The 27,026-nt window shown below is 40.6% G+C and overlaps 1 protein-coding gene across 8 annotated transcripts in view; it reads right to left on the minus strand.

Moving 5' to 3' along the window:
- Positions 1-1,834: 1,834 nt before the first annotated feature.
- Positions 1,835-27,026, minus strand: part of LOC137105498 (serine-rich coiled-coil domain-containing protein 2-like) — a 46,398-nt gene continuing 21,206 nt past the window's right edge. For 3 of the 8 annotated variants that reach the window (XM_067487777.1, XM_067487776.1, XM_067487778.1), the window contains 8 exons: positions 24,242-24,332; positions 23,108-23,192; positions 21,988-22,083; positions 21,583-21,697; positions 20,896-20,973; positions 20,584-20,670; positions 20,254-20,379; positions 1,835-10,046 (listed from right to left, as the gene is read on the minus strand). In XM_067487777.1, coding sequence (XP_067343878.1) covers positions 9,606-10,046; positions 20,254-20,379; positions 20,584-20,670; positions 20,896-20,973; positions 21,583-21,697; positions 21,988-22,083; positions 23,108-23,192; positions 24,242-24,332 — 1,119 coding nt within the window. In that variant the 3' untranslated portion in view covers positions 1,835-9,605. Of the gene's footprint in view, positions 10,047-16,804; positions 16,845-19,276; positions 19,383-20,253; positions 20,380-20,583; positions 20,671-20,895; positions 20,974-21,582; positions 21,698-21,987; positions 22,084-23,107; positions 23,193-24,241; positions 24,333-27,026 lie in introns of all 8 variants that reach the window. The other 5 variants (XM_067487780.1, XM_067487779.1, XM_067487783.1 and 2 more) reach the window with 5 other exon arrangements.

Below are 27,026 nucleotides of genomic sequence, written 5' to 3' on the forward strand. Positions count from 1 at the left end.
CTCCTCCACTTCGTCTTCTGGTGGGACCTGAGGCTGATGGTGGGTTAACACTGAGAAATGTCCCCATTTGTCCCCTGACAGCCTGAATGCAGCAGGACGGATAGTCAGCGGCGGCGGCGCTCCGTCTTCGTGCTGAAGGCCAAAGCTGAGTAACAGCGATGAGGATGATGATGACAGTGGCCTTGACCCTCTGAAACTCAGGAAACACACCAGAAAAAACTAAAACTGCATTTAAGTTGTAGCTGAAATGTTTGTAGTTGGAGGGAAAAAGCTATTTTAAAGCCAACTAACAACTAAAACACAAGTGTTTAGTGGCAGAATCACCAGGAGACGATGAAACATCCTCAACATCCAACAGTTCCACACATTTAGAGTTTAATCATTTGAGTCAAACATTTACTTTGACTTTTTGACACCAAACCTCTCCACAGAGAGGGTCTCAGAGGATGACTTCCAGACGACGACGGTAAAAACTAGAGGCTTTGCCCTTTACTTTGGACAAATGACCCTGAGGGGCTCTCAAAGTGTGTGTGTCTTTTGAAGGAGGAGCTGTCCTTGGTGGCCGAGATGAGGAGAACTTCCTGCTGAGTGTTAGGGGGATTAGAGGCCCCGAGGATTTGTCTCTTTTTGTTTTTTAATCTCCAGCAGCAGGAAGCAGCAGCTGGATGGAAAACTACAGTCTGGAAACTTGAGACAGGAAGGGAATTAATCAGGACGGGTGTTAGAGGAACTCGTCCACACTTACCTGTCCACACATGGCTCTACTCTGTCAGGACGTTGCAGATTGTAATGGAAGGCAACTCCTATACTGCAAGTTCATTCAAAGTCTAAACAGCAGAGAAATGCAGTTAGTCAGCGCGCGTGTGTGGCTCAGGCCTTCGTTTCAAAGATTTACCGAAGCCCAACAACCAGAGAAGAAGAATGAAGAGCTGTTGAACACAAACAAACTCGTCCGTCTGCTTTACAACATGATTTATTTACACCGCTGTCTGGGCTCAGGGTCGGGTTTGTTTTACGAGCGTACGTCTGTGCGCTCGATCAGGTGTCAACACTTCATGCAAATTAGTGAAGAAGCAAAGAAACATTGAGCCTTCACCACATTAACAGTTGCCATTTGTAAAATGTGTAAATAACACAAATCCACGTCATTTGTGAAGCACAGTATTCTGACAAATGGAGTGTTTCTGTGTGGACTTTCCTCCAGTTTCGTTCCACGGCCCAAAGACACGCATGTTAGGTTAATTAGTGAGAGTGTGTGTGTGTGTGTGTGTGTGTGTGTGTCTCTATGTTGGCCCAGGGGTGGACGACTTGTTGATCACAAGTCATAACTTGTGCAGCAGCGTTTCAATGACCAGGTCAGAAGTTTAAAATTGTAATTTTAGGCTGAATAACGGTAGAATCTTCGAGGTGACTGAACAGAGCATCTGCAGCTTCTGTAACGAGACACACAATCTTCTTTTATTTGAACGTGAGGCCAAACGTTATTGGGAAGGTGCAGAAGCTTCTTCTTATTGCAAAAGTATGTGTTTGTAGGGAACAAAACATAATGAGGAAATGATTTATGTCAACGTCAAGCAGCAAATATGTTGAAACTGAATAAACTGATAAAATGTCTACAGTTATTAATCAGATTTATGGTTGTGCTGAGACTGTCACAGCACAAAGATTGCGGCCTGGATTGTGAGAGAAACATCAGCAATTACAGGAAGAGTTTAATATTTCTCAAACATACTTATCGCCACCAACAAATCAGTCCTGTTTTAAACAGGCTCAACAATAAAGGGATTATCACATTTCGCAGGATACGAGGGAAACAAAGACTGCACACATTCAGTTTGGGTGTAAATGATTTTATTTCAGCAGCATCAGACGAGAAGAGGAACAATGAGCGACAGAAGCTCAGTCACTCTCCAAACCTCAGAACCTACAGGTCTGATGCAGGTTAACAGGAAGTGCCAAGCAGAGATCCTTAAATCAGCATGGTTTACATTTAGGCTTAAACTGAGCAGATATTAGGCTGGTGCAGCTGTAACACGGTCTTTATAGGTATCCGCCAATCAGAGCAAAGCTCAAAATAAAACCTTGGAACAAATAAAAATCTTAACCGGCAACGCTGCATTTATGTCACATGTGAAGCCATGGGTGCATTTTAAGAACAGAATTCGTGTTAAACAATACAGATTTGTGCAAACAAACATTACATGAACTAAATCAAATCACCATAGCAACAGAGATCCAGGTGTTTTGCTGTGTGAAATGTAAGAATCTTTACACAGAACGATGCGACGGTAAATTAAAAGAGAAAAGAAAAACGATCAGGGTGACCGAGGCAGCTTTTCTATCTTTACCGGATTTCTAAAAGTAACGTACACACAGATTTAGAAATGAAACAAAGGAGCATGTTTGCATATTTCTGTGGTGATGTATGCAATCAGGTGATCAATTCACCTGAAGTATTTAACATCATTAACAAGTATTAAGTTTGGATCCGTTTGACATGAATGCAGCATTAATGCAGAGTGATGACTGCATCAATGGCCAAGTAAAGGTTAAATAATAAATTAAATAAAATGACAAAGAATTACAAAATGTATTTCATAACAAACACAATTAACACTCAGCAGCTAAGACGTTTTAGCCTTCAGGAACAGAGCGGAACGAAGCCCAACTTCGTCTTGTTTTATTTAAAGTGCATATTCAGACGCAGATGTTTTACAAGCTCACAATCCAGTGTTTTCAATAGTAATACAACTGTACAGGTTATCACATAAATAAGAGTCAGGTCAGAGGTACAAAACTGAGGTCTTCAGAGTTATTGCACAAAAAAAAAAAATGTAATTCAGCAAAACCAGCAGGTGACACAGGAAATGGAAGGATGTGAGTCAACACTAAAGACATGTCCTTCAAGTTTTCCAAATACAAGCATTTTCCCAGAGAACACAGAGCGAGCAGCACGGGCAGGAGGATATACAGTCGGATATTTAGACAGTGAATACGTAGAAGGATATTGCAGATACTGTACCGATATAAACAGCGAGTATATTACTTGGATTATTTAAGCTCCATTTAAAAAGGTGTGAGAACAAAACGAAAGCAGCTTTCACCTGCAAATCATCACTAATACTGTAAGTCAGTTACCTCGTACACTCGCTGGCCAGTTTATTAGGGACACCTGTTTAATGCAAGCCAGTGCAGCCACTCTGCCATGAATTCTACTTTTATATGGTTAGAATTTCTCCGTTTTTTTTGCTAGGAACTGTCACAAAGGTGATAATTCTACTCTCTGTTTATTACTGAGGTCATAGTACTTGTACTCGACTGCATTTTAGGAACAGGTGGTTGTAATGTTTCGGCCACCTCATTCTTTTTGGATAGGATGGCCAGTGCAGGGGAAGTTTCTTGGGGATTCATTCACATCTTGCCAGAGGAAGCAATCAGTAAATAAAGATATTTTTGTCATTAATTCCGGCGTCTGAAACTGAGTCACGATGGTTCCAAGAAGAACAACAACAACATTTTAAGGCGAAGGAATCTATGCAGATGTTCTAGTCTCAGCAGGAGGAAAGGTGTTTAGCAGTGGGACAAAGCCAGGACCTCATATATTAAACAAAAACTGATCCTTTGTGCTGCAGTTACAGGTGAGCAAAAGGTGAACTGGTACGTTCTTAGTGTGGCTGATTTAAAAAAGAAGAAAGACAAAGTCCTGAAAATGTTTAATGTTATTCTCCAAATGAGTTGAACGTGTTCTGATCAATTTCCAGTGAAATGCAGCAAACCGCTCTCTTTGGAGGATTGCAGCTTTTTCTTGAATTAAACAAGCCGATGAAAAACATGTGCTGGGGTTTCCAGCTGTTGATCATCAGGAGATGGACAAAGAAGAATCAAGGGTCAGGTAATGAGTGTGTTTGCACATGCAGAGGTGTAAAAACATGAAAGACCCCTCGTGCTAACCTTTGAGAACGATGTTCTTTACCTCTACATACTGTTTAAAGATGTGTGACTTGACTTCCTGGAGCTTTGAAAGAATCCAAAAGATTCATCCTGTCAGAGCTGTAAACATGGTGAAGGTTCTCTTATTAACGAGCTTAGTTTGAACATTTGCAACCTTTTTCACAATTTCCAAATCCCAGCAGAAACAAGAAGAGACATGAAGGTCAAAGTGAAGCGTTGAAGGCCAAAGAACCATGTTTTGTCTTATTTTTTCATGTAAGTATTTTTTGTGAAATGATGGATCCTGTGTAATGAAAATCGTTAACCTTCTTTGAAGGCAAGAAAATTATTACTTTATTTCCTCTTTGATTTATGTTAATATTATTACTCTTTACTGTCTCACTTCCATTCTTTTCATTTCAACCCAGCGCTTAATGAGAAGTATATTTTATTGAGCTGAATTTGGAGCAGCTGATGCTCTAAAGTGAACGCACCCCGCTGGCTTTTGTGTCACTTGCATGAATTAAAGCAGCGCAGCTCAACCTGCTGGAAGCAGATCAGAGCAGCGGAAGATGAACGGCTCCGCTTAAACAGCACCGTGACAAAGCATAAAGTTAACATATCATAAAACATGCCTGCGTAAGAATCCTCATATTGTAATTTATTACAGCAGGGATTACTGTGAGGGAGGAACCTCCCTGCCATAAAGTAATAGGTCCCGTTGATGAAATATGGAACCGTGGGTGCTATTAAAACCACTGAGGAGGTGCAGGGAGGTGCAGACTATTCGGTGAATTTCCTCACCGAGACCAGAGCTCCGTGGGCCAGAGCCTGAAGTCACTGTTCATAACACGAAACGACCACAAGCTAATGCAAAAAAATTGGTTTCTCTTTTTGAGTGAAACGTCCAAAAACAGGCACAAAATTACTAAACGGAAAATGATCGAAACTTGTGCTCAATGGATAAAACTCGGATGCTTTTGTACAAAAGGGTTAAAATGGTCAATGAAAGAATCTTAAAAATCCCATAATCCCTCGTGTTTGTCGAGCTCTTTGGTCATTTCCAACTTTACAGTTATAATATCAAAGACGTTTGATGTGGCAGAATACACCAAATATACATTACACACCAATATGACACATCAAGGTCTCAAGAGCAGCAGTTTTACAGTACAGCCGTCTGAGCTCGCGCCTGCTGTGTGAACGTCAGCAGCTGTTTCATCAGAGCAGGCTTTTAATTGGTCGGCCGGCTGCGGGGAGCACAATAACCATTACTTTTCTTCATAAATTAATCCCTTTAAGATGAAATGACCTTCAGATTTAAGCTCGCTACCAGCCAGTGGCCAGTCTTTCCCATTTGTTCTGGGGTGAGAATGTTCACCAGGTAAATCCAATGTAAGCTTCAGCTGAGAAACTTAAGCTGCTCTTCTTTTACCCCCGAAACCCGCTCTGCTTCCTCTCTGTTGGAGGCTGCTGATAACGCACCGCACTCGTTAACAAGGCGGGCGGTAAACTGAAGATTTGACCGCTTTCATGGTGTCAGTGTTTTAACCCTGAGGTTTCTTTTCAGGAGGATTAAGTAAAGAGAAGAAAAATTAGTCCAAGAGCTCAGCAATGACTCATCCAGGAAAACATAAAAGAGCCAAGGAAAACACTCAAGGACCTGTAGCCTCTCTCGCCTCAATAAAAAGGTATCTGACCTTTTAGAACTCGCACTATGTGAAGACACAGGGTAGAAATGGCCTGACTGAATTGTGGTGAGCTGAAATTTGCCACAACACATGTAGATGACGCTCAGAGCTCTTTAGGAGAATCTTCTATGGACTGAGTTGAACTGTTTGGAAAACAGGGGTCGTGTTACACCTGGTGTAAACCGAACGCAGAACATCAGAAAAAGAACAGCGTAGTTGATATCAAGCATCAATGGTGGTGGCAGTGTGATGGTGTGGAGATGCTTTATTGCATCAAGGTCTTGGCAAATTACTGTAAGAGAAACATGAAATCTTCTTCACACACAGGATCATGTTTTTGCTCCAAGAATAGTGATTTAAATCTAGTGTCTTTGCACAGGTTGATCTGAAACGGTTCAGTGTGAAAAACACAAAAAGAGAAGAAACCAGGAGGTGGTGCCATATCTTTTCACAGCACTGTATGGAGATAAAAAAAGAAAAAAGAAAAAAAAAAAAGTCTTGTTTTGTCTCATCAATGTCCCAAAACACAAAGATTCGGTCAATTTGGTAAAAAACAATTAGATGTTGGATTTACTACTGCTTTTGTTGCTGTTCTTCCCCATTGTGTTACTGCTTGCAGAGATTTATTCAGTTGTATTCAGATTAAACAAAGCAGACGTTTCCACTTTGTGTGTTAGTTTTCGGTTTCTGTGATTGGAGAACGACAAACAATCCTCTGCTGCATGACGTGGAAAACTTCACTAACATCTTGCACATTCTTTCAGACTGGAAAATGCTCCAACTCAAGTCTTGGGCAGGACAAAGCATAAAGCTGTGACTCAGTTGCATATTTGATTGCATATACCATTTTGATTTGGCTTTGTGAGAGAGTAAATGTCAGTGGGGGTTTTCTACAAGTATAGAAATCCACTAACATAATGTCAATGTGAAGCTACGACTGTCTCCTGACGGCATATTTCATATTACCTAAGGTTGATACTACATGCAAAAATGTTTAATGTTTGAGTGTCTACAAGCTACAGTCTAATTGATTGAAGGCCTCCACATGCTCCAAAAAGACAGGTTTGTATGATGTGTCCTACCTGACGTCACGTGGGACATTTTCCAACATTATAAACCAAAGACAAAAGGAAAGTTTGAGGTGCTTCCTGACAGCCTTGACCGATCCTTGCATTAACACGCCGTCACGACGTCAGCTTGTTGGCTTCAGAAAGTTGTAAAAATTGTCAAATGCCACTTCCAGCCGATTCCATTCATGGAAAGGTGGAGCAATGCAACAAGCAGTGTTGGATGAAGCATTTACTTAAATGTAAAGAAGAGAAGCATAACATCTTCTGCATTCCGAATCTCACCTCAGGAGTACAGAAGCAACACCAATTTACTTAAAGGACCAAAGTAAATAGTACTCGTGTTACATGCAGGGATGTGAGCGCATTAATCGTTGTTGCCCAACTTTAACTCGATAACATACGTTTGGGTTTGTCCAATCACTTCAATCCACCACATTCTCTAAACTACTCTCACTGATCCATAAAAAGCTGCAGAGCTGCAACTATTTTCTTTATTGATTAACCTTAAAAGCTACTTTATTAGGGCTGGAAAAAAGCAGGAGGATCCCGCTTATATTTTCTCTACAGCCAACTGCATGTTTTGCTCGATAAAAGCGTGATTATCTTGTTGTCAGTGCATGTGGGAAGGAAGTGAAGCAGGAAGTGGATGGGTCGGGGTTCAACAGCTAGGAGGAATGCGCTGGTGAGATGCGGTTTCCTTAAATTAAGCAGGAAAAAACAAAAAGGTGTTGGGTTTAGAATCACAGACGACGTGGAATCAGAAGAGAAGCTACATACGATCTTCAGTTGACCCATCACATTTCTTTAAACTCTGAACAGATTTGACAGGTGAAATCCAGAGGAATAATTTCCAGGGCCTTGTTCTTCGTACGTGGATTAACAGGTTAACTGCTGACGATTTCTCAGATCTCAGATCTGTTGGTTCTTCTAAAGTCATGTTGATCTTGTTCCAGCAACAGATTCCAAAGCTCAAACATACACAGGAGCAGGTCTGTTCCCAGGTTTAGTCAGCGTAAACAACACAACCTGTCAGATTTGAACAGCGCTGGACCAGGACGTTAATCCCACCAACTGATGTGCCGTTCTTCATCGGGTGAAGACGTGCATTTATTACTCAGATGGTTGTGTGCGATGCAACAATAAGTGGGTCAGAGTAACCTAATAGCACATTTCCTCTGTCGCCAGCTGCAGACTGATGACATTTCTGGCAACTGTTAAATCAGAAACAGTCATCAACAGCCCCATGAGTGAGCACACAGGCTTTTTCCATGTGTGCTTTGGTGAGTGGTGGGACGGCACTAATTGCAAAATCAAAGGAATGTCTCATTTTGAAGGAATTAACCACCATAAAGGTTCCACAGTTATTGTTAGTAAAGGGCTAAGATGAACACACAGGCACCAGTTTGCAGAATATTTTGTAAATTTCCTTTCACCTGTTCCCAGGTTTGAGTCGTGCTTGTACTCGCTTTTGCAGCATAAATTCAGTCACATTCTGTCAGGTAAAAAAAAAAAAAAAAAAGCTTTCTCCCTCACACCCCATCTATAGCCAACGGGAAACCTGTTGATCATGGTTTCTAGTGTCAATCTATGTGGTCTAGGCATCAGCCACAAGAGCTTGCATTTATCCGAGATGATAAAATCCAGTTTCTAATCCAGTTCTAAAGTGGCTTTGAAGAACGTATTAACCTGTTCCAGCATTAGGAACATTACGCATGGAAACTTGGACCTGTTAAGCTACATACGAAGATGGGGCCCTGGAGTCACAAGAACAACGAACTAAAAATGGGATCGAGTGCACACATGGACAGTTTGAGCGTAAAGAACATGCTTTTCAGACAGCAGGAACAATAATAGAGGCGGATTGTCTGACCTGTGAGACTCGTCGCTTTGCAGAGCTGCAGGTTTGAGGGTAAAATGAACAGACGCACAGATGACGAACTGGTGGAGGGAACCAGTGTTTCACTTGAATGTCGTGGTGTGAATCTTTGTGTTCAGCCCCTCCCCCACGCCAGGGCGAGTTGTAGTCAGATGTTTCCAGTGTGAAGTGCGTGGATCAGGCTCTCAAACAGCAAGACTGCTTCCTAACACACAGCGTTAGAGGTCAACTGCTGAGGAATCAACAGCTTCCAGTGTTTGTTCTGCAGTTTTTTTCCTTTTTACCACTGACAGCAATTGTACCTTTAAGACATAGGTTTAGGTTTCTGGTAACATGTTATTTAACCTTTTGCACAGTTTCCCAATATCTGCTAGAAACATCAGATGGGAAAGTTGTTTGAGTTCAGATAGTTATGTTTGATTGAGCATTTGCCCGCAGACAGATCAACTCACCGAGAGACTTCTTTAGGATTGTAAGTTACTGTGGAGCTCAGGGGAGAACAAAAGGAAGCTAGTTCCTACGTTTTCGTACGTCTCCCCCCTGCTTGTAGCGGCCAGTGAGGGAATCAGCCCGAGGTGTGAAGAGATGACAACAACCCTGAATTTCTATGGACTCGAATGAAATCTGCAGCCTGTGTTTGAATAAACCAAATCAGAAGTAGATCCAAACATCTAAGACGAAATAGGTGATAAACTCAAGTTCTTCTCAGTGAGCGCAGAGAACAACAACAAACTTTGCTGTATTGATGGTGCAAATTGTAAATGCAAATTATGTGGACGGTTTTTTTCCCTCCATAATCCCTATTCCAACAGTATTCATCTTCTCTATGTATATTTTTAGTATTTGACAGCTACATGTTAGTTCTTCTGAGGAAACTGTTAGAAACTGTTACCAAGTGTCTAAACCTTGATTACCTTGATTTTTTTTACAGCTTTAACTATGCGGGGATCTTTCTGCACACTTCATTTACACTGTCTGGGCTTTGCTGGCTCATGTTGCTGTGTATTAGGAAGGTGATGGAAAAGTCTCACACCTCACTCAATGACTCTTTGGCTTAGGGAGGCGCGAGGAGCCGGAGGTGAAGACCAGAGATTTGAGTTTAACGCCAGATGTGCCGTTGGGATGCTGCCTGGACGCTCTCGTCTTTCGAGGAGCTGTGGTGGCGGCGGAGCCTGAGCTGGATGACAGTCTGGAGGGCTGAGAGAGGAAGAGGTGGGGTTTGGATGGCTGGGGGACAGGCAGGAACCTGCTGTAGATTCCTTTCCTGTCCCTGGTCTCATCTTTCTTCTCCACCTTTTGCTCTCTTTTCCCATCATTGTCTCCTGCCTGGATGGTGGGGTTGGTGGTGTTGGTATGAGGATGTTCAGGGAGTCTATCAGCAGGGTTCACAGGCTGGATGGAACAGGGGCGAGCTGGGCTGTGGGTGGGTTCTGTCAGTGGTTCCTGGTCATCCTGGCTGGAGGAGTGAAGTATCTGTGACTGAAAAACAAAGAAACAAAACGATTAGACTGATGGAGCTGATGGAGCTTGAAATGCTTGTCAAGTTTATTTTTTCCAAAACTAAACTAAATTAGGTTTAGAAACGCAGATGGCTGCGACTTCATTTCTGCTGTTTATGGCTGAGACACACACTTACACACACACACACACACACACAGGTCCACATATTGATAACTTTGTTCTCAGTCTGTTAAAATATAAAGAGTGTGCAGCAGAGAAACTTTTTATATAATTTATCAATTGTTGGCGGTGAGGTGTTTGAGATAAGATGCTTTTTCTTTCAGAGGTCTGGTCATTTCAGACATCTCTGCTTTGATCTGTGTGTTTCTGTGTGTGTTGTTGGCATTTATCGATGTGTGTCCTGCTGTCGTAGAGGTTTACGTGCGAGTCTTCAAATCTGACCACATTGGCCATGTCGCAAAAGTATATTTGTCAATTTGGTGATTTTCATGCTGAGAGGTAACAGTGTGATCAAACTAGACGCAGTGGTGAAGCTAAGAAAATAAATCTGTTTCCCTTTTCATTTCAACCTGTCAAGGTTTCTTCAGTGTGGATTTGCTGACTGCTGAACATGTTTTAATGCAGTACAGCTTCCACTGTTCTAAATCAGACCATCTTACAACCTTTTCTTCTTTGTATCTAACAAAAAGGGGCAGTGATTATAATAGTTTGTGTGCTTGTGTGATCTCTTATTGCAGTGCCCACACAAATCTGAGGCCTCATTAACTCGTTTAAAGCAAAGAGACATGTTACGTGTCCTCATTTTATGTAAACGTATGTGTCAGTGCTAGAAGTGCTTTCTTTGCAAATGATCACAAATGTCTTATTATTTCTCAACTTTTCATAAGTCAACCATTCAGGACACCTCACCAAAAAAGTAATGACTTTAGGAAACATTACCCCACTTTCTAAAAATGCCCTAAATTCTCGCACTTGCTGAAAACATCCTCACTTATTCTGTACTCACTTTCCTAAATTGTCCTCCCGTCATGGAAATGCTCTCACTTTCTGAAAATAACTCTACTTTCCACTTTTTTAAAACACGCCGTCTTCCTGAAAACACCTGTGCTTTCCAAATATATTGCCTTTTTTTTTTTTTTACTAACCTCCTTTCTTTTTCTGGAACTCTCTGGAATCTGAAACTACCCTCACTTTAAAAAATAAATAAATAAAAGTTATCAATTTAAAAACAAGCTCCAAGTATTTATGACCCTAACTCCAATTCTGGGTATTGGTTACCTGTGAAAACTTCTGAAGCTAAAAGCGACATAAAAAACTGAAAAATGAGAGTGAAAACTGTGAATCAGTGAATTTCAGCAGGCACAAACACAGAGCAGCTGCACAGGGGGAGTCAGATTAAAAAAAACAAAAAAACCACAGTGGTAACAACGGGTTAGTTATTACTTCACAGCAGTTTGCCAAGATTAGTAGGTTGGAACTGTAGCGCATGATAAACTCCACTGCTCAGTTTTTCTACTTTCCCTCTGGTTTTCAGTATCAGATCGTCAGCGTGCACTGTGGATGCGAGTGGGCGGCAGGATTGAATGTTAAGGTCAGTTTTGATAAGTGAGGACATTCTGACAATTGGGGTCATTTGTGTAAAGTGGGAACCCCTCTGTCCTTATTCCACAGTAAGGAAACCAGAAGAGACAACAGTGGGCGTTTTAATTTTGGAAAAATCTCTTTCCAAAAACGTCCTGTCCGATTTGCCCTGGGTAACAGCCCATCCCCCTCCCCAGCTGTGCAGTGCCGGTCCAAGCCCCGTAGAAATTGGGGAGGGTTGCGTCAGGAAGGGCATCCAGCATAAAGACTGTGCCAAATCAACATGCGGACAATGATGTACTGTGGCGACACTGAACTCACGGGATAAGACGAAAAGACAAAAAATAATAATAATGATAATTATTATTGGCGATGAACTAGCAAAGTTTAATGGCAGAAGCAAATCCAAGCTAAAGTTGTTCAAACACAGTTTAAACCAAGAAAAACTCATTAAGAAGCAAACTGTCTATTAGTACTTTCTGATACTTAGGTCATTGTGTTGGACTCACTTTCTTACCTTTACTTGTCCAAAAACAAAACACCACTTTAATTTCATCTGTTTAGTAAAGATGTTTTGTCTGTCGACTAACAATTATGACCATAGTTAAATGCATTGATTATGGTCTGGATTATTGCTTAGTCTATGAAAAATCACAACACTGTGAAAAATCCCCGTGCAGCCTTTTCCCAGAGACGAGGTGACATTTTCCAAATGTCTTGTTTTGTTTGATCCGCAGTCAAAAAAGCCAAACATTTTTTCAGTTTACAATAATGTTGAGAAAAGTGAGAAGCAGGTTCAGATGATTGAATGTTTGGCATTTATGCTTGAAAAATGACTATTTCATTATTACTCAGCTCACAGATGAACCGCCGCAGCTCTACTCTGTACCAGATTATCTTATTGATCTGACACGTTCTATAACAAAACCACAGTCTGTTCAGTTAGTGGCTGCTCACGTCATGTGGCTTAAAAACAGGCCGACAGTCAAAACCTACTAAATACAGTTTGTTTTTTAGACAAAACCAACAGAGTGATCCTGACTCCTCTGGAGATGCGAGTTCCTTTCCTCTTAAAAGCAAACTGGGTTCTTCTACCAACAGACAATAAGTTATAATCTGTATAATTACAGAGAACAATCACAGGTTTAGCAAATTACAGTCTGTTCGATCTTTGCTATCACAAAAAGAAATAGCTTTTTTATTCCATTTAGAATTTAATAATCATTTCACAGCTTTTCAGTAGTGCAGAGCTAATTATATATTATCCATACGAGGTTAATGGACGACCTGATCTACCACTTTCAATCTGACAACTGTCAATTTATTTTGCCACTTTGGTCTGTGAAAGAAAAACAACTATTTAATCAATCTGAAGCTGTGAATTAATTATTTTTTATCTTAAACCCTATTCAGCTTCATTCTTTTGTACTTTTCCCGATGCCTTTTCATGTCTAATTAAATGCACCTTCAGGCATGTTGCTGATGAAAGGAGCCGTAGAAAAACATTTTTTGCCTCGTGTTAATAATTTAAGCAATTTCTCTACGACGTGCAAAAAATGTGTGTAAATATTGGGATGTACACACTCACTTATTTGAGAGGTTTGTTTAAGACATCAACTGCAAACGATAACATGATGATTGTAATGTGGATCTCTGCACTTTAAAGTGCTGCAGGTCGTGTGATCACGCTGGAAAATACAAATTACTAAGACAAATCTGCAAACTCAGTTTATTCGAATTTTTGAGTGTTAATGAAATGTTTGGTCAACAAAGCAGCACACAGCACAAGTGGAAGAGCTAAAGCTAACGGCACCAATGAGAAATACAAATCATCCTTACAACTGCCTTGAGGACATGTCCAAGAACAACACGTGCTTGCAGTTTTAATCTGTCAGCGCAAAAACTTTCATACAAAGTGCCCAAATCGAGTCTTGTCTAGTTAGTATATACAGTCAGTAAAATAAAAAAGGGACTGTTTGATGGCAATAGTCATAAAATGTGATCCGTTCTGACAGCCATGATTTTCCATGTCTTTATGAACACAGCCATTGAACATAAGCATTGTTTGTTCCTACCCTCATATGCAGATCAATGAACCATTTTTTTTATGTAACGCCACCACATACACCACAAACCAAAATTCTCCAGTTTCCCCACTTGTTTTGGGGTATCGACACACAAATGTGCATAATTTAAATTGTTAAAAGTTTATTCATAAAAACATGAGGGGTAGGTTTGAGTTAGGCACTAAATACAGATGTTCGGGTTAGTAAAAAAGTTTCAGTCTGCCATAAAAATACCTACTTCTTAAATGTCACGTCATGTGACGTTATGTTAAGGGGATACTGATTTGATGTGACTGAAACAACAATAAAACCTGTGTAACACTGGACTCAAAGCCCAGTCTCCTGTGTGAACAGCCTGTATTTTGTGACCCATCCACCTCCTCAACCTGCCTTCAGAAAATCTGTAGGGTCTAATTACTATGACACGTCACGTTCATACGCATTCAGTACATCACGTGTAAACAAGACACTACCTAATATTTCAAACAGGAGCTAATGGGGAATTTGTTTTCAGCGGCGGATTAATCCAAAATTGGCCTTTGGTGTGGTAGTGAGACCGTGAATAAGATATTGAATCAATACAAATCAAAGTATTCATGGTGATGAAGGAACCTTTCCATGTAGCTTACTGATGTGTTTTTAATAGTTTTTTTTAGAAAATGAAGGAGCTTGCTGGATATTAAAGTGATTTCACACTGAAAGATTGGTGAGTGCTTGTTTGTAGGAGCAGCAACGATCAGAAACATTTTCAGGTTTAAAATACGAGGCATTTGCTGGTGAACACTGATATCTTGTGCTGGACAGTGGTAGTGCAGCTTTTTCTGTCTCCTGCAGGTACGCTGCCAATGTCTTAAAGCCTGTCTGTGTCCATGCTTTATAAATAATTCATGGTAGAATGGATGGATTAAAGAGACGCAGAGAGAGAGAGAAAGAGGGTAGAAACAAGGATATGAAGAAAGTCGAAATGAAATGACGTGATGCAGAGAAAGGACAGAAAACACCAGAAAGGAGTGAAAGAGAAGATGAAAGAGGAGATAAACAGGATGTGAGAGCAAGGATAAGATAGAGATTAACGGAGAGAGAGAAGAGACGGAGAGTGTCCTCGACCACATGCAGCTTTTCTCAAGGAGGATTCACCTTGTCTTGGACAGAGGGACCCACTCGACTGCCCAATGTTTTTCTGGAGTGTTCTGCTTCCCTGACAACGACTTACAGAATGTCCACACACACACTTTGCCAACAAAGTGCTGGCCAACATAAACTCCCCCCTCCTCCTTGCTGCTGTCCTCCCATTGGCCCCCAGAGGCTTGTTACATGAATACCCCCACTTCACACTGCACAAATTAGCTCAATTGTTAAAATGATGAAAATAACAGATAAACGTGTGGCTTTAGTTGTGAGATGGTAAGAAAGTACAAAGTCTCAGTACTAGTGTTCAACGATTACTAAATGTTCCTACTGGGGACAGGTCCAGGGGTCTGAGAAGTCAGGGGGCCTTTTACTGTTCATGTTTATTCTTCTATAGTTTAGTTGAAAGACACAAAATGGCCACAAGTAGATGCAAAATGACTCCAAACAAACAGAAAACATCCAAAGCAAAGGTTGGGGGGGAAGCAGGCGGTTCCCCTTTTGTTCACTGAAGTGTGTGTTTCTTTTCGTTTCACTCGACCTGATAGTTATAGTCAGGTCCACAGATATTTGGACATGGACACAGTTTATCAGTTTATCTCTGTATGTCACCACAGTGGATTTGAAATGAACAAGAATCGCAGCCACCAATCCAACTCAATCCAACCTCCCACAGTCCTCAGTGATGTTCAGACGCAACCTAATTTCTGTCCTGCAGCAGCTTCACTTGGTCATGTTGAGTAAAAAAGAAAAAAAAAGGGTGGGGTGGGGTGGGCTGGGGTGGGTGTTCGGAGTGATCGCACTCCAGCATTTTGACTGCTTCAAGTGACTGAACAGACTGAAGTGCAGTTCACCTCGTCTAATACAAAATTTAAGAGCCATTTAGAAAGATAATTTTAGCTCGGCGCGACTTCCTAATGAGCCTCTAGACTTTACTGGACTCATTTCAGTGTGAAGGAGAAGGCGTGACCTGTCCTCCAGGGAGCAATGAATCATGGGTAAAACCCTCCAGACAGGGGACTCGATTTATGAACCTTTATGTACTCTTCATTATTATTATTATTATTGTTATTATTATTCTTAATAATTAATTTGAGTAGAATCAGTGTAAGATGTTCGATCTAAGACATTTCTACTCATTCAATATTATATACTCGTTCATTCAATATTGTGAAGAATAACTGGATTTTGAGTAAATTGATTGTGTGAATTACTTATGTTTTTTAAATACTGTACAATTTTTCCCTAATTTTCCTATTTTATACTGCGACTTTACTACTTTTTTAACAAATCAGCTCCATCGTTACCAGCGGCAACAATAAAGTGATGAGCAGAGGTCACCAATAAATATAATCCAATATATCATAGTAATTGACGTGAAAGGAGAAATTCTGCATGAAGTGTACTTTTACTTTTGGTTACTTAGTAATTTAATATTCATTTTTGAGGTCATACTTTTAGGGTTTTACTATTGATACTTTGAATTAAGTAAATGAGCTCAGTAATGGTCAATTGATGCACCCAGGGCACAGTTTTACATGTCTACAAATCTGCAGAGCTTTTTAGCCTCTTTTTGCTTGTAATTTTGGTTTTGTTGCACATTGTGTGGTTTAGCTGTTCTCACTACACAAGGCTTTGTACACAACTCACACTAAGATCAAAAATATGCTCCTACAGCTGTGCAGGAGTCCAGGTGACAAAACTTTCAAAAACCCATGTTGTAATAAGCAAATGCACACAAATACACACACACACACACACACACACACACACACAAAAATGATGGTATATATTAGTTTTTGCTCATAGCTTGAGCTATTTGGCCAACAATTAACAAATACACCTTTATTTATAATTTGGCCTCTGTTTGCACAAAGGTGACAGCAGAGTTTCTTTTGTGTGATGGGGTGGGAGGGACAAAGACGGTGAGACGATTTGGGGGGAAAAAAAAGAGAAGAGATGGACAAAAGATGAGGAAGATAAAAAAAGTTTGTACTGTACCATGCTGTGTCACTGAAGTAAAGCACAAGTTTTTCCACTCCTGGGTGAGGGCAGAGGGGCAGAGAGACACACAGGGGAAAGAGTGAGGACAGTTAGAGGAGAAAGTACACCAGAAGCAAAGACAACTCATTCACAGGTTTCAAGCTGAGACAAGATTTCTCAGGCCATGATCTGTCCGTCCTCGGTGTGAGACAAGGCAGTGTGGCGGTAGTGGAGCCAGAGATTGGTACAATAGTTTAGGTTGCAGGGGAAAAGAATGAGGAGGAAAAAAAAAGAACGTGACGTGAAACTTGAGCTGGAAACTGACAAACTGATTGACGAAAAGTAAAAAATCTAGGAAAGTGAAAGTCAACACTGGAAGGGCTGATCCAGGCAGGACTGATGAACATGAACAAATGATGAGGTAAAAAACTCAAAAGTAAAGCGAAAGCTAAAGTGGAGTGAAGTGAACTGACGAGCATATTAAATTCATGTGTGGACTTTGTGTTGCCCTTAGGCTTCCTCTGAAGTTGCTCCGTTAATGTACAGTCCGATGAATTAGTAAAAACCGACCCTCCGTGTCACACAGGAACTTTTAATTTGGACTTCTGATTCAGTGCACACGTGTCTCATTTAAGAGTAACATTGAGTCTAATATTCAAGCCATTCCGTGCAGGAAGAGCAGCCACAGCTCTGTTAAAAACCTCTCTCATAACCTGTGACCCATCACCTCTTTACTCTGAATTTCAGAGTTTAGAGAAACCTAAAGTTGATGCTACTTTAGGTCCCTGGTTCAGTTTTTGGTGGAGTCATAGATACAAATGGAAAACGCTTTTCTGTACAGCAACAGACTTTCCCACTTATAATCCTACATCTACCTCGCACAAGGCTTCCATGTAACAATTTCTGTTCTTGTGCGCTATGTTGAGAGGATCTCACTGCCTTTCTGTTGCTGAGTTGGAGTCTGTGTTTTGAATTTCTGGCATCGCTCGGTTACACAGCAGGTCAATGCTGCTGCTGTAGTAGGTCAGTAGAGGACTGCTGCCTTATCCGTTCCAACAATTCTTTTTTAGCCAAAGGAAATGAAAGGTATCCAGGTAACCCACCGTACTATAACCACACTGTAGCAGGGCTAAGCACATACAGTGCAAATGTTTTTCATGAAACTATTTTTTCATCCACATAATACTCAATGCACAATTAGCCATCACAAATGTTTACCAGAAATCAATTAAAGGTAATTTTTAATACATTTATCAAGGGGATGCAAACTTTGGTGCCAATAACATTTTCATGATTTTAGCATAACTGTTGCCATTTACACTCCTTTAACATTTTTGTTACTTCTGATGATAAAAGAGTGTACGTTGTTATTGCACAGGGTTTATGGTTATGATTGCATCCCCCTGCATGCAGTTTCAATGTAAGGGGATGCAAACTTAACCCTAAACCTAACATAATAACGTTGCACATTCAGGGATTTGGAACACTGGCACAAAACTAAACCTCACAAGATGGCGCCCTGTTTTATGATATAACGTCATATATTCTCCTCAGTTCAAAAAGGGACGGGGTTCAATTTTTGAACTGAGGTAGTGACTTGTTGGAACTATAGTACCAAGAAGTCAGTCATAACACTGGAACTACATTTGTGCAACACAGTTTCTTATGTTTGCCTGCCAGCTAACATTATCTAGTCGCTGACTGCTGTCAGCCAGCTAGTTTTGTCTTTGTCACTGAAACTAATCTTTTACACTTATGTGAAAATGTGACTCCACACTGTAAATGTGTAGTTTTTAGAATAACAAAACAGCTGGGACATCATACTTTTCAATTAGCATTAGCATGACCTGTTACCCTGTTACAAATGCCAAATGTTTTTCAGTTATATTCACAGTAAGACTTATCCAGAATGTGGTACGTTATCTTTGTTTTCATGCTGCATGCAGTTTCCTTCCAACTCCACTTAAACACCTCATGCTCATAAATCCGCTCTTTCAGTGATGCCTGGATGCTGCACTTAATTATACCAGGACGCAGATCGACAATGTGAGGCAAAATGTAAAGGTAAAAGTTAAACGTACTATTTTTTAGTTGCTTGTTGCTGGAAAAAAACTTTTAATCCAGTAACTAGAACAACAAAACACAAAGACAACAGGTTTCTGCTACATGAAAACCTGATTCAAATGTTTCACAAGGCATTTGATGCCTTATTGACTTGTTTCGGTTTTAGACTCATTTTATTTGAAATATAGAGAAATCAGCATAACCAAATACAGAGTCCTAACCAACATCCACCAGGGAGACATTGATTTGTGTGTCTAGACATTTTAATCAAAGTGGGACAAAGATTTGGTCCCAGGCTTGTTAATGAGGGGACGATAAGGACAAGTTGAGGAAAAGAGTCAGCAATGAAGACAGGGGGATGGAGATGGGTTATTGTGGATCTATGCGGTGAGGTGCTGGTGGTGGAGGGGGGGATACCTGACTCACTTTTTCTAGCGAGGTGGGAGGGGATGCTGGGCCTCGGCCTCCCCCTGTAAGGCCTGGAGCGCTGATACTGCCAGGGTGGAGAGAGGAAATAAACAGGAGGAAAAGCCTGAGGAGAGACAGAGTGGAACAAAGACAGAGGAAACCAAGCCTGCTGGTTCATGACGTTGAAGAAAAAAAATAAAGAGGTGACAGGAAGATGGAGAGAGATGGAAAATACGAGTGGAGGGGGAGACAGACTCTGGGTTTTGAGAGGAAGTATCTTGAGAAGTAACAATAATAATAATAATAATAATAATAATAATAATAATAATAATAATAATAATAACAACAACAACACCGGAAGGCTTCTCAGGCACCACCAATGGCAGCCTCACCCTTCAGGACTACATTACCCAGAATCACCTCTTAGAACTGTTAAAACTGAATGTTCTGAAAACAGAAAATGCTTGTTGTTCCCCTTTTCAACATTAACTTCTACCTGCTGCTCATTCTAACAGACAGATGTGCAACCTTCACACAACTTGGCAGGTGTGACGGCTGGTGCAACTCTTGTAAGCAGATGTTTAGAAGAAGGAATAAAAGAGATCAGCAGAAACAAAGTAGACAGATGAGATGACTAATAAAGCCAGGATAATAACATGTATAAACCACAAAATAAAAATAAAAGTATAAATCAACAGTAAGCCAGAGAAAACAAGTGGGTTCAGACACATTTTAAAGACGTGCACTGACTCAACCTTCTGAGACTTTGTGGGAAGATGTTCTAAGATTTATCACTTTCATTAATGGAACCCAGATTTTAAGGTTTTATTCTTTTCCATTTAATTATTTATTATCTTTATTTTACTTTAAATGTTTTGGGCTCATTCATTAATGCAGTTTTTTTTAAATAACACTATTTACCAATACTGTTTGCTGCTTTTATAAATCACGTTATGCACAGTGTGTGACCCTGTGTGATGTGTGTGTTAACTCACGAAGTGCTCTTTCCATGGCGTCTGCGAGGCCACGCTCTCTCTTTCCATCACACTTGTCTGTGTGTGTTGATCCACTTTTGCAGCCATCTCTTGGCATTGACACCTAGTGGTGGCCCCTGGAGCAGTCTGTTCATGTAAGCATGGGCGCACACACACACAAACCAAACACACACAAATCAGCAGCTGACTCCATTAGTAAAAAGGTGGGACGCTACATAAAATGTAAATAGGAAATTAAAAGGATTTGCTGCTTTTTGTAAAAATGCTCGCACAAATATTGTGCAGTTGGAAGGTAAATATGCAGGAGAGAAAGTGTAGAGCAATACAGACCAGTTGCAGTGTGAGCTGTGCGATGGTTCGGTCTCTGCTCCTTAGCTCCTGTCTGAGCTGCTGCACCTCCTGCAGCAGTGCCTGCACCTGGACATACACATTTGTGCACACGATATTTATGGAAAAGGATTGTGGGAAACGTAGGAAAACACCAACAGTGTCAAAAGCTGCCAAGGCAGTTTGAAGGAAGGTGGAAAACGTTTTGTCAAATCTAGTGAAGCAGGCTACTGCCGTGTCACCGTCGGCTGTTTAAATAAAGTTTAAAAGATGCAAACCTCTGATGTGTTTAAATAAAGGTGGAAACACACTGACCTGTGAGTCGCAGCTGTGGGAGGATTCCTCAGGGCTCACAGTGTCTGTGGTCAGAGTGTCATCTTCCACATCTTCCTCCTGGACAACATCCACATGCAGGTTATCAGCATTATTAGAATGTACAGTACAACAGGAAACAAGAGCTGACGTGATCCACACACGACGATACTGTGTGTTGTGACTTTCCATAAGAACATTATATTCGTCCGTCTTTGCCACGTGTTTCTTATCATTAATTTATACAATTATACGAAAGACTCGCAAATTTTATACAACTGAGAGAGATGAATTGGCCCTGAGCTGTACAAAGCAGATGCAATTTAAATCACTTTTAAAAGCAGAAGATGGGAACATGAAGTGAATAACAAAGGTATGTGCACACACTGCTTCCTGACTAATGTAGAAGTCTGATTAAAGTGAATTATTTGTGAGGCATTTTAAGGATTTCTGTCGTCAGAAGGAACCAGCAGCTTTAGAGTAGAGAACAGAAAGAACGTTCATGCCATTTGCAATAAGTTGCCAGAAAGGCCACTGAATTTTCCTCTACGTGTACAATCTCTTTGGCAATTCAAACTACTTCTGACAACTGAACAGAACAAAGCCTTAAAATGGAAACCAAATGGAAAAGCTTCACCTCGTGTCCATTGTCACCATCAGAGTTTTTATGCTGTGTTCCCCTTCTCTCACCTGCTGCAGCAGCCTCCGCAGGAACTCCAGCTGCGATCGGACTGCAGAACAGTCTTCAGCAAGTTCCTCCACATCCAGACCCAGACCAGGAGCACCAGGAGACAGGCAGGGAGACCTGAGTGGGTAGTCAACAGATCCAATTACACAGATCCGCTGTGTTCACGTACTAGAAATCCAAGTGACTTGGTGCAAATTATGAAAAACCCCAGTACATGAAACCAATTTGTAAAATTACTTTAAATAAATACAGAAACTGTACATTTTACTGTAAAATAACTTTCAGGAGACAGAAATTAAAGATCTAATTTCAGTTTGCAGCAGCAACAACCAGACACCACAGTTTTTATCCACGAAGAACTAACGTAGCAAACAGTGAGCTGTGGGCAATTACAGAGGATGTTTCACCTTGGAGGACAGAAGTCCAGAAAGAGGTCAGTGTCCCTGGTCATATCTGTCCTCTTATTCCCAGGGTCCTCAGTTAGCTTGTAACACTGGGAGTGACTGGGGTGAGGAGAGAAGTGCGGAGAACAAAATGAACATTAGCTACTGTAACATGACACTTGCTGCACCATTTATCCTGCAGCTCAGACAGTTTGGCATCAATCTGGATAGAAGATCAACAAGTTCAGTCACAAATGACACAGATACATAGTGAATATGATTAGGTGTAGGGCAGGGAGTGTATCTATATCAAATCATTTTTAAAAAACGCCCCGTTAACTCAGCTTCGGACTGTACAGCTGTAGGTCGGCCTACATACAGTTGAGGATAGAAATCTGCACTGGTCGTCCGTGTTGTTTAGTTTGTCGGTTTAAACTGTTTAAAAAGGCAGCACAACAATTCCACTGTGGGCTGTAACTATATGAAATCATGTTTTACATATTAATATTTGCTTAAAGCAACAATTTCTTTTTCTCTTCTGCGAGCATTAGAGGTCCTGACATCTGCTCCTCCTCCTCATTTGTTTGTGTTTGACCAAATGTGTTGTACACAATCATCTTGTTAGGACCCTGTTGACTGATTATATTTGACCCTGAGACCTTGCCTGGAGACTCAGTTTTAAGCTGAATTGTTAAGAACATATAAGCATGATTGCACATATTCAAGGTCCCAGTGAGGAGATATTAACATGTTGATTTGGTGTTTGTGACCTTTCCTTTAAAGCCTATGGCAGATAAACTTTCTGACCCCGAACACTAGGTGAACAATCAATAACCTGCTAAAAACAAAACGAAAACTGTTGATCTCGACCTGCTTTTTGACCTTTTCTCTTGCTACCATCAACTGAAACTGTGGCCGAGCTGCAAAAAGTTTTACAAGACAAAGGTCGCCAAACTACATCCTGTCAAAATACAATTTCTGCATTTTCACAATTCAGAGATTTTCAGTTATTTACAAGCATGTTGAGAAGCGTGTCTTGGTTAAAGACCTAACATCTTATTCTAATGCAAACCATGTGGACTCCTGAGGCCGACTCTGCAGGTTTATCCAGGACAAGCTCAGAGAAAAAGTACATTGCCCTCACCCATCATTGTCATTGTGGACATCCTGCATTCCCCAGCAGAGCTGTCTCATCCTCCACTGAGCCATGTGGGTCACTGTGTCTCCATCTGTAGGATTCAGACGAGCAGAATGATGAAACCAGGGGATTTAAGAAGTAAAGTAGAACACAAATGAAGTATAGCTGAAGTGTGCAGAATGTAGTTTTCCAACAGGAGGTAAATTAGCAGTGTTAGTTTATTAAATTGAGCCATTTTAGTCAAAACCTCATGACTGAAAACTAAACTAAATTCAACAGTTTCAGCTCTTATTACGAATATTTGAGGAACTGATATGGTGTCTATTTTGTGAAGGATTCAAGTTGTTTTTACACCGACTTTATTGCATCAAATACATTAAATGTGGGTTAAATTCAACTGAACAATCACCTTTAGTTGATGCTAGAGTCCATGTTTATTATGCTTTCAGTCACGTCCATACTGGTAAATGTAAAGTTAGATATATCAAAAGGTTTCAGAAGAATCACGTGTGGTTGACATGAGGGCTATTTTCAAGTCCGAACAAATCAGGGAGGGTGTACGGATCAGGATGGGACAACGACCTTTCACAAGAAACCACCATGGAATTAACCGAACTGGTAACCAGGTAACCAGGTAACCAGGTTTGTCATCACTAACTGTGAAGTTGCATTTTGGCACGGTTAGCAAAAAGTACTGTACATGCTTGTACTTTTTTCAGCTGCGTTGTCAAGTTTTGAGTGAACAACAAAGTGAACAGATGATATTTTTGTGGGGGATTCCTGAGGAATTTAAAAACAGTTAAACTCCTCAGGAATCCCCCCCAAAAATATCTGCTAAACAGAACCAGCGGCTAAACTGAGCTGTTAACTTAACCAAACAAATCTGGGTGTGTATAAAATAAGCCACAGTTGAAGGACATCAAATCCTCATCAGTATGAAAGATGATTTGTCTCGTCTTTCACATGGACCTAATGGTGACCAAAATTCAAATTTACAGTCAGTAGAAAACTGTTCCTCAGCAGTTTGAATGAGTTCACTTTTCTATTGTGGATAGATTCAGCAGCCTAAATGACATTTATGGGACTCATAAAAACGTCTAAAGACCCTAAAGATCCACCAAGGCGAGTGTCTTAACACACCACTGTGCAGAGAGGTATCTTCTGCCAAGTCTGCATCCAGCATGAGGTCATCGTCATCCAGATCACAAGAGTCCAGGTTGTTCAAGAGGTCCTGAAAGAGACAAAGCAAGAGACATGCAAGGGGCTTTTATTTGTGGTAAGGTTTCCTCTGTTGGACACGTTCACACATACAGACTTTATACTAAAATAACGAGTAAAATTAGCTGCCAGAAAGATTAAAGGGACTTCACCTTCACAGATCATTAGAAACGTGTATTTTGTTTTCATTCTGGCAAACGCAGGCAAACCATCATCACAAAATAGACTAAAATCTAGAACAGGAGCAGACAATAGATTTTTTTTTTTCCTTAGTACTGATCTTTTGGTTACATGAAGGACAGTGTGTTTTCAGAGCTTGTCCTGCGAAACACAGTACACACACATAAAAAAAAAAAACATATTTGAATAATATGCAATTTGCTTACTACCCATCTCCAGATGAAACATTCAGAGACACAGCACAGCGCCTCTCAGCCTCACATGCACAAAATAAAAACCAGACACAAAGGAACTAAATTATTTTTTCTTCTGTAAAATAGCAGCTGCAGCCCGAAGGACAGTGTGAGCTTCAGATGCTGATAAAAAGACCTTTACATCATTGTGTGGAGAAGGTCTTTTGTGCCTGCTGATCAATGCCAGTCTGAGTTTTTGTAGGTCTGTGCACCGAAGGGTTCGACTTGTACTTTAAGAGGCGGGAAAACTAACACACAAATGGGCAAAATTAGCAGCATCGCCAACAATTCCACAATAATCAGAAATTCGGATATTAATGAACACATCATAAACCACAGTTGGGACTGTTGTTGGGACGCTGAATTAATTTCATCAGGATACATGTTGAGCTGCATGTTGTTTGGTTTTATGTGATACTGGAGCTGGATCAGCTCTTGTCCCAGTCAGTAGTATCGTCTGTTTTGCCAGAATCACGGACAATGTCTTTGGCTTCATTACATTTAGGAAAGGGGATCACAAAGAAAACAAGCCCACAGCTCTGACTAGTGATTGATATAATCAATAGACATTTTCTTACTGAAAAATGCTTGAATACTAATTATGTGTTGTGCTCAACATACTTTGTGGACTGTTGTATCAGTCCTGTCCACCAATTTGTCTCCTTTTTTGCATCTGGACCAATGCCTCAACAAATTACATGTTACTCTGACAAAGGACGCCTTCACTGATATTTAACATGGATTGTTATGTTCTTGTTGGGGTAGTAGGTGTAAATGATGCCATTAAACGTCCCTCTGACTTCACTAAACACATGTCTGTCTACTTCTAGCTAAAATATTCGTCCAGACGCCATCAGTTGGAGGAGCCTTCAGTTCACATTATGTCATCTCGTTGCTCACACTACAAAGTTTGTAAATCACCTGAAAAACTCTGGGTGATGTCATCTGCAGGAGTTTTTCAGACAAAAGCAGAGACATATTATATTATTGGGAAGTCAGAGAGAAGTCAAAGTGCATTAATGCCATTTACACTCTAAAGTTAAGCCACAGAAATGGAAATTGTGGAAGATGAAGAGACTAAGAGTTAGACTACACACACACAAAGTTTGTTTCGTTGCTTCCTGCCTGAGGAAGCTTAGTCACAGCACAGTGACCTGAGAGGAAACCAAACTTTCACCCTGAGTAACTGCTGCTTTTAAACCCCCTCACACACCTGCACAAACTGTCCCCGGTGGCTGAGAGCAGTCATCCACATCAACACATTACCTCCTAATCTCCTTTTTCTGCTCTTGCTTCCTCCTCCTTTATCTCTTTCCCTCCTTTTTGCCATCATCCTCTTTTTTACTCGTCTCCTCCTGCTTCATCATCCTTCCTCTGATCTCTCTCCTAATGCTATTTTTGACATTTTGTGTAGTCAACTGATGAAAATAGTTCTTGTCACATTTTAGTCATTTGATTAATGTTAGTTTAGGTAAAACCACAATGAAACAAGCTTTTATTAGTAAAACGTGTTATCACTTGTTGTGTTTGTGAAGGAGTAATCCAGTTCACCTTCTGTGCATTGCTGCTTTATAAACAAACTGAGTTACAACTTAACTGAACATAGATGCTACATTAACTTTCCTTTCTTCAAATGTCAGTGTTCTGCTATTACATCCCATCTGTGTTGTTGCTGATTAGGGAGATTACAGCTAAATTTAGTCCTGAAATCTTTTCATATTTCTCATATTTCCAGGAAAGCAGGAACATTGTTGAACATTATTAACCAGCAAAGAAAAACAAAATATGTTGTAATAGAGCAATAACAAAGCTAAAACATCTGAGGCAAACACATCATTAGACAGGATGCAGATGGATGCAAGTAGTTAAACTTAACAATTAGACTAATAATTTCCTGATCTCTGTGGATGAGAATATATTATCAGTTATTATTTACTGTAGTTTCATGATTGTTTAGGTTGTACAAATGCCATTCATCTTAGTTTTCATTGAAAAAAAATGGACACCCCGTCTTAACGTCTCGTCCTTCTTTGCTCGTCTCACCTCCTGCCCTGATCCTAATTTCCTTCTCCTCCTAAGCTCTTCCTCTCAGCCTTCCTGCCCTTACTTCTCTTTGCTTTGAACCAATCAATGCTTCAGTCTTGCCACACACACACACACACACACACACACACACACACACACACACACACACACACACACACACACACACACAGCAGCTTTCCCACTTGACTTGGCAGTGCTGCACTGACAAACAAAAAAGGCAGATTTTTCTGTGTTGACTCTACTGCTGA

Source organism: Channa argus, chromosome 20 (assembly GCF_033026475.1).
Source record: "Channa argus isolate prfri chromosome 20, Channa argus male v1.0, whole genome shotgun sequence".
Lineage (NCBI taxonomy): Eukaryota > Metazoa > Chordata > Actinopteri > Anabantiformes > Channidae > Channa > Channa argus.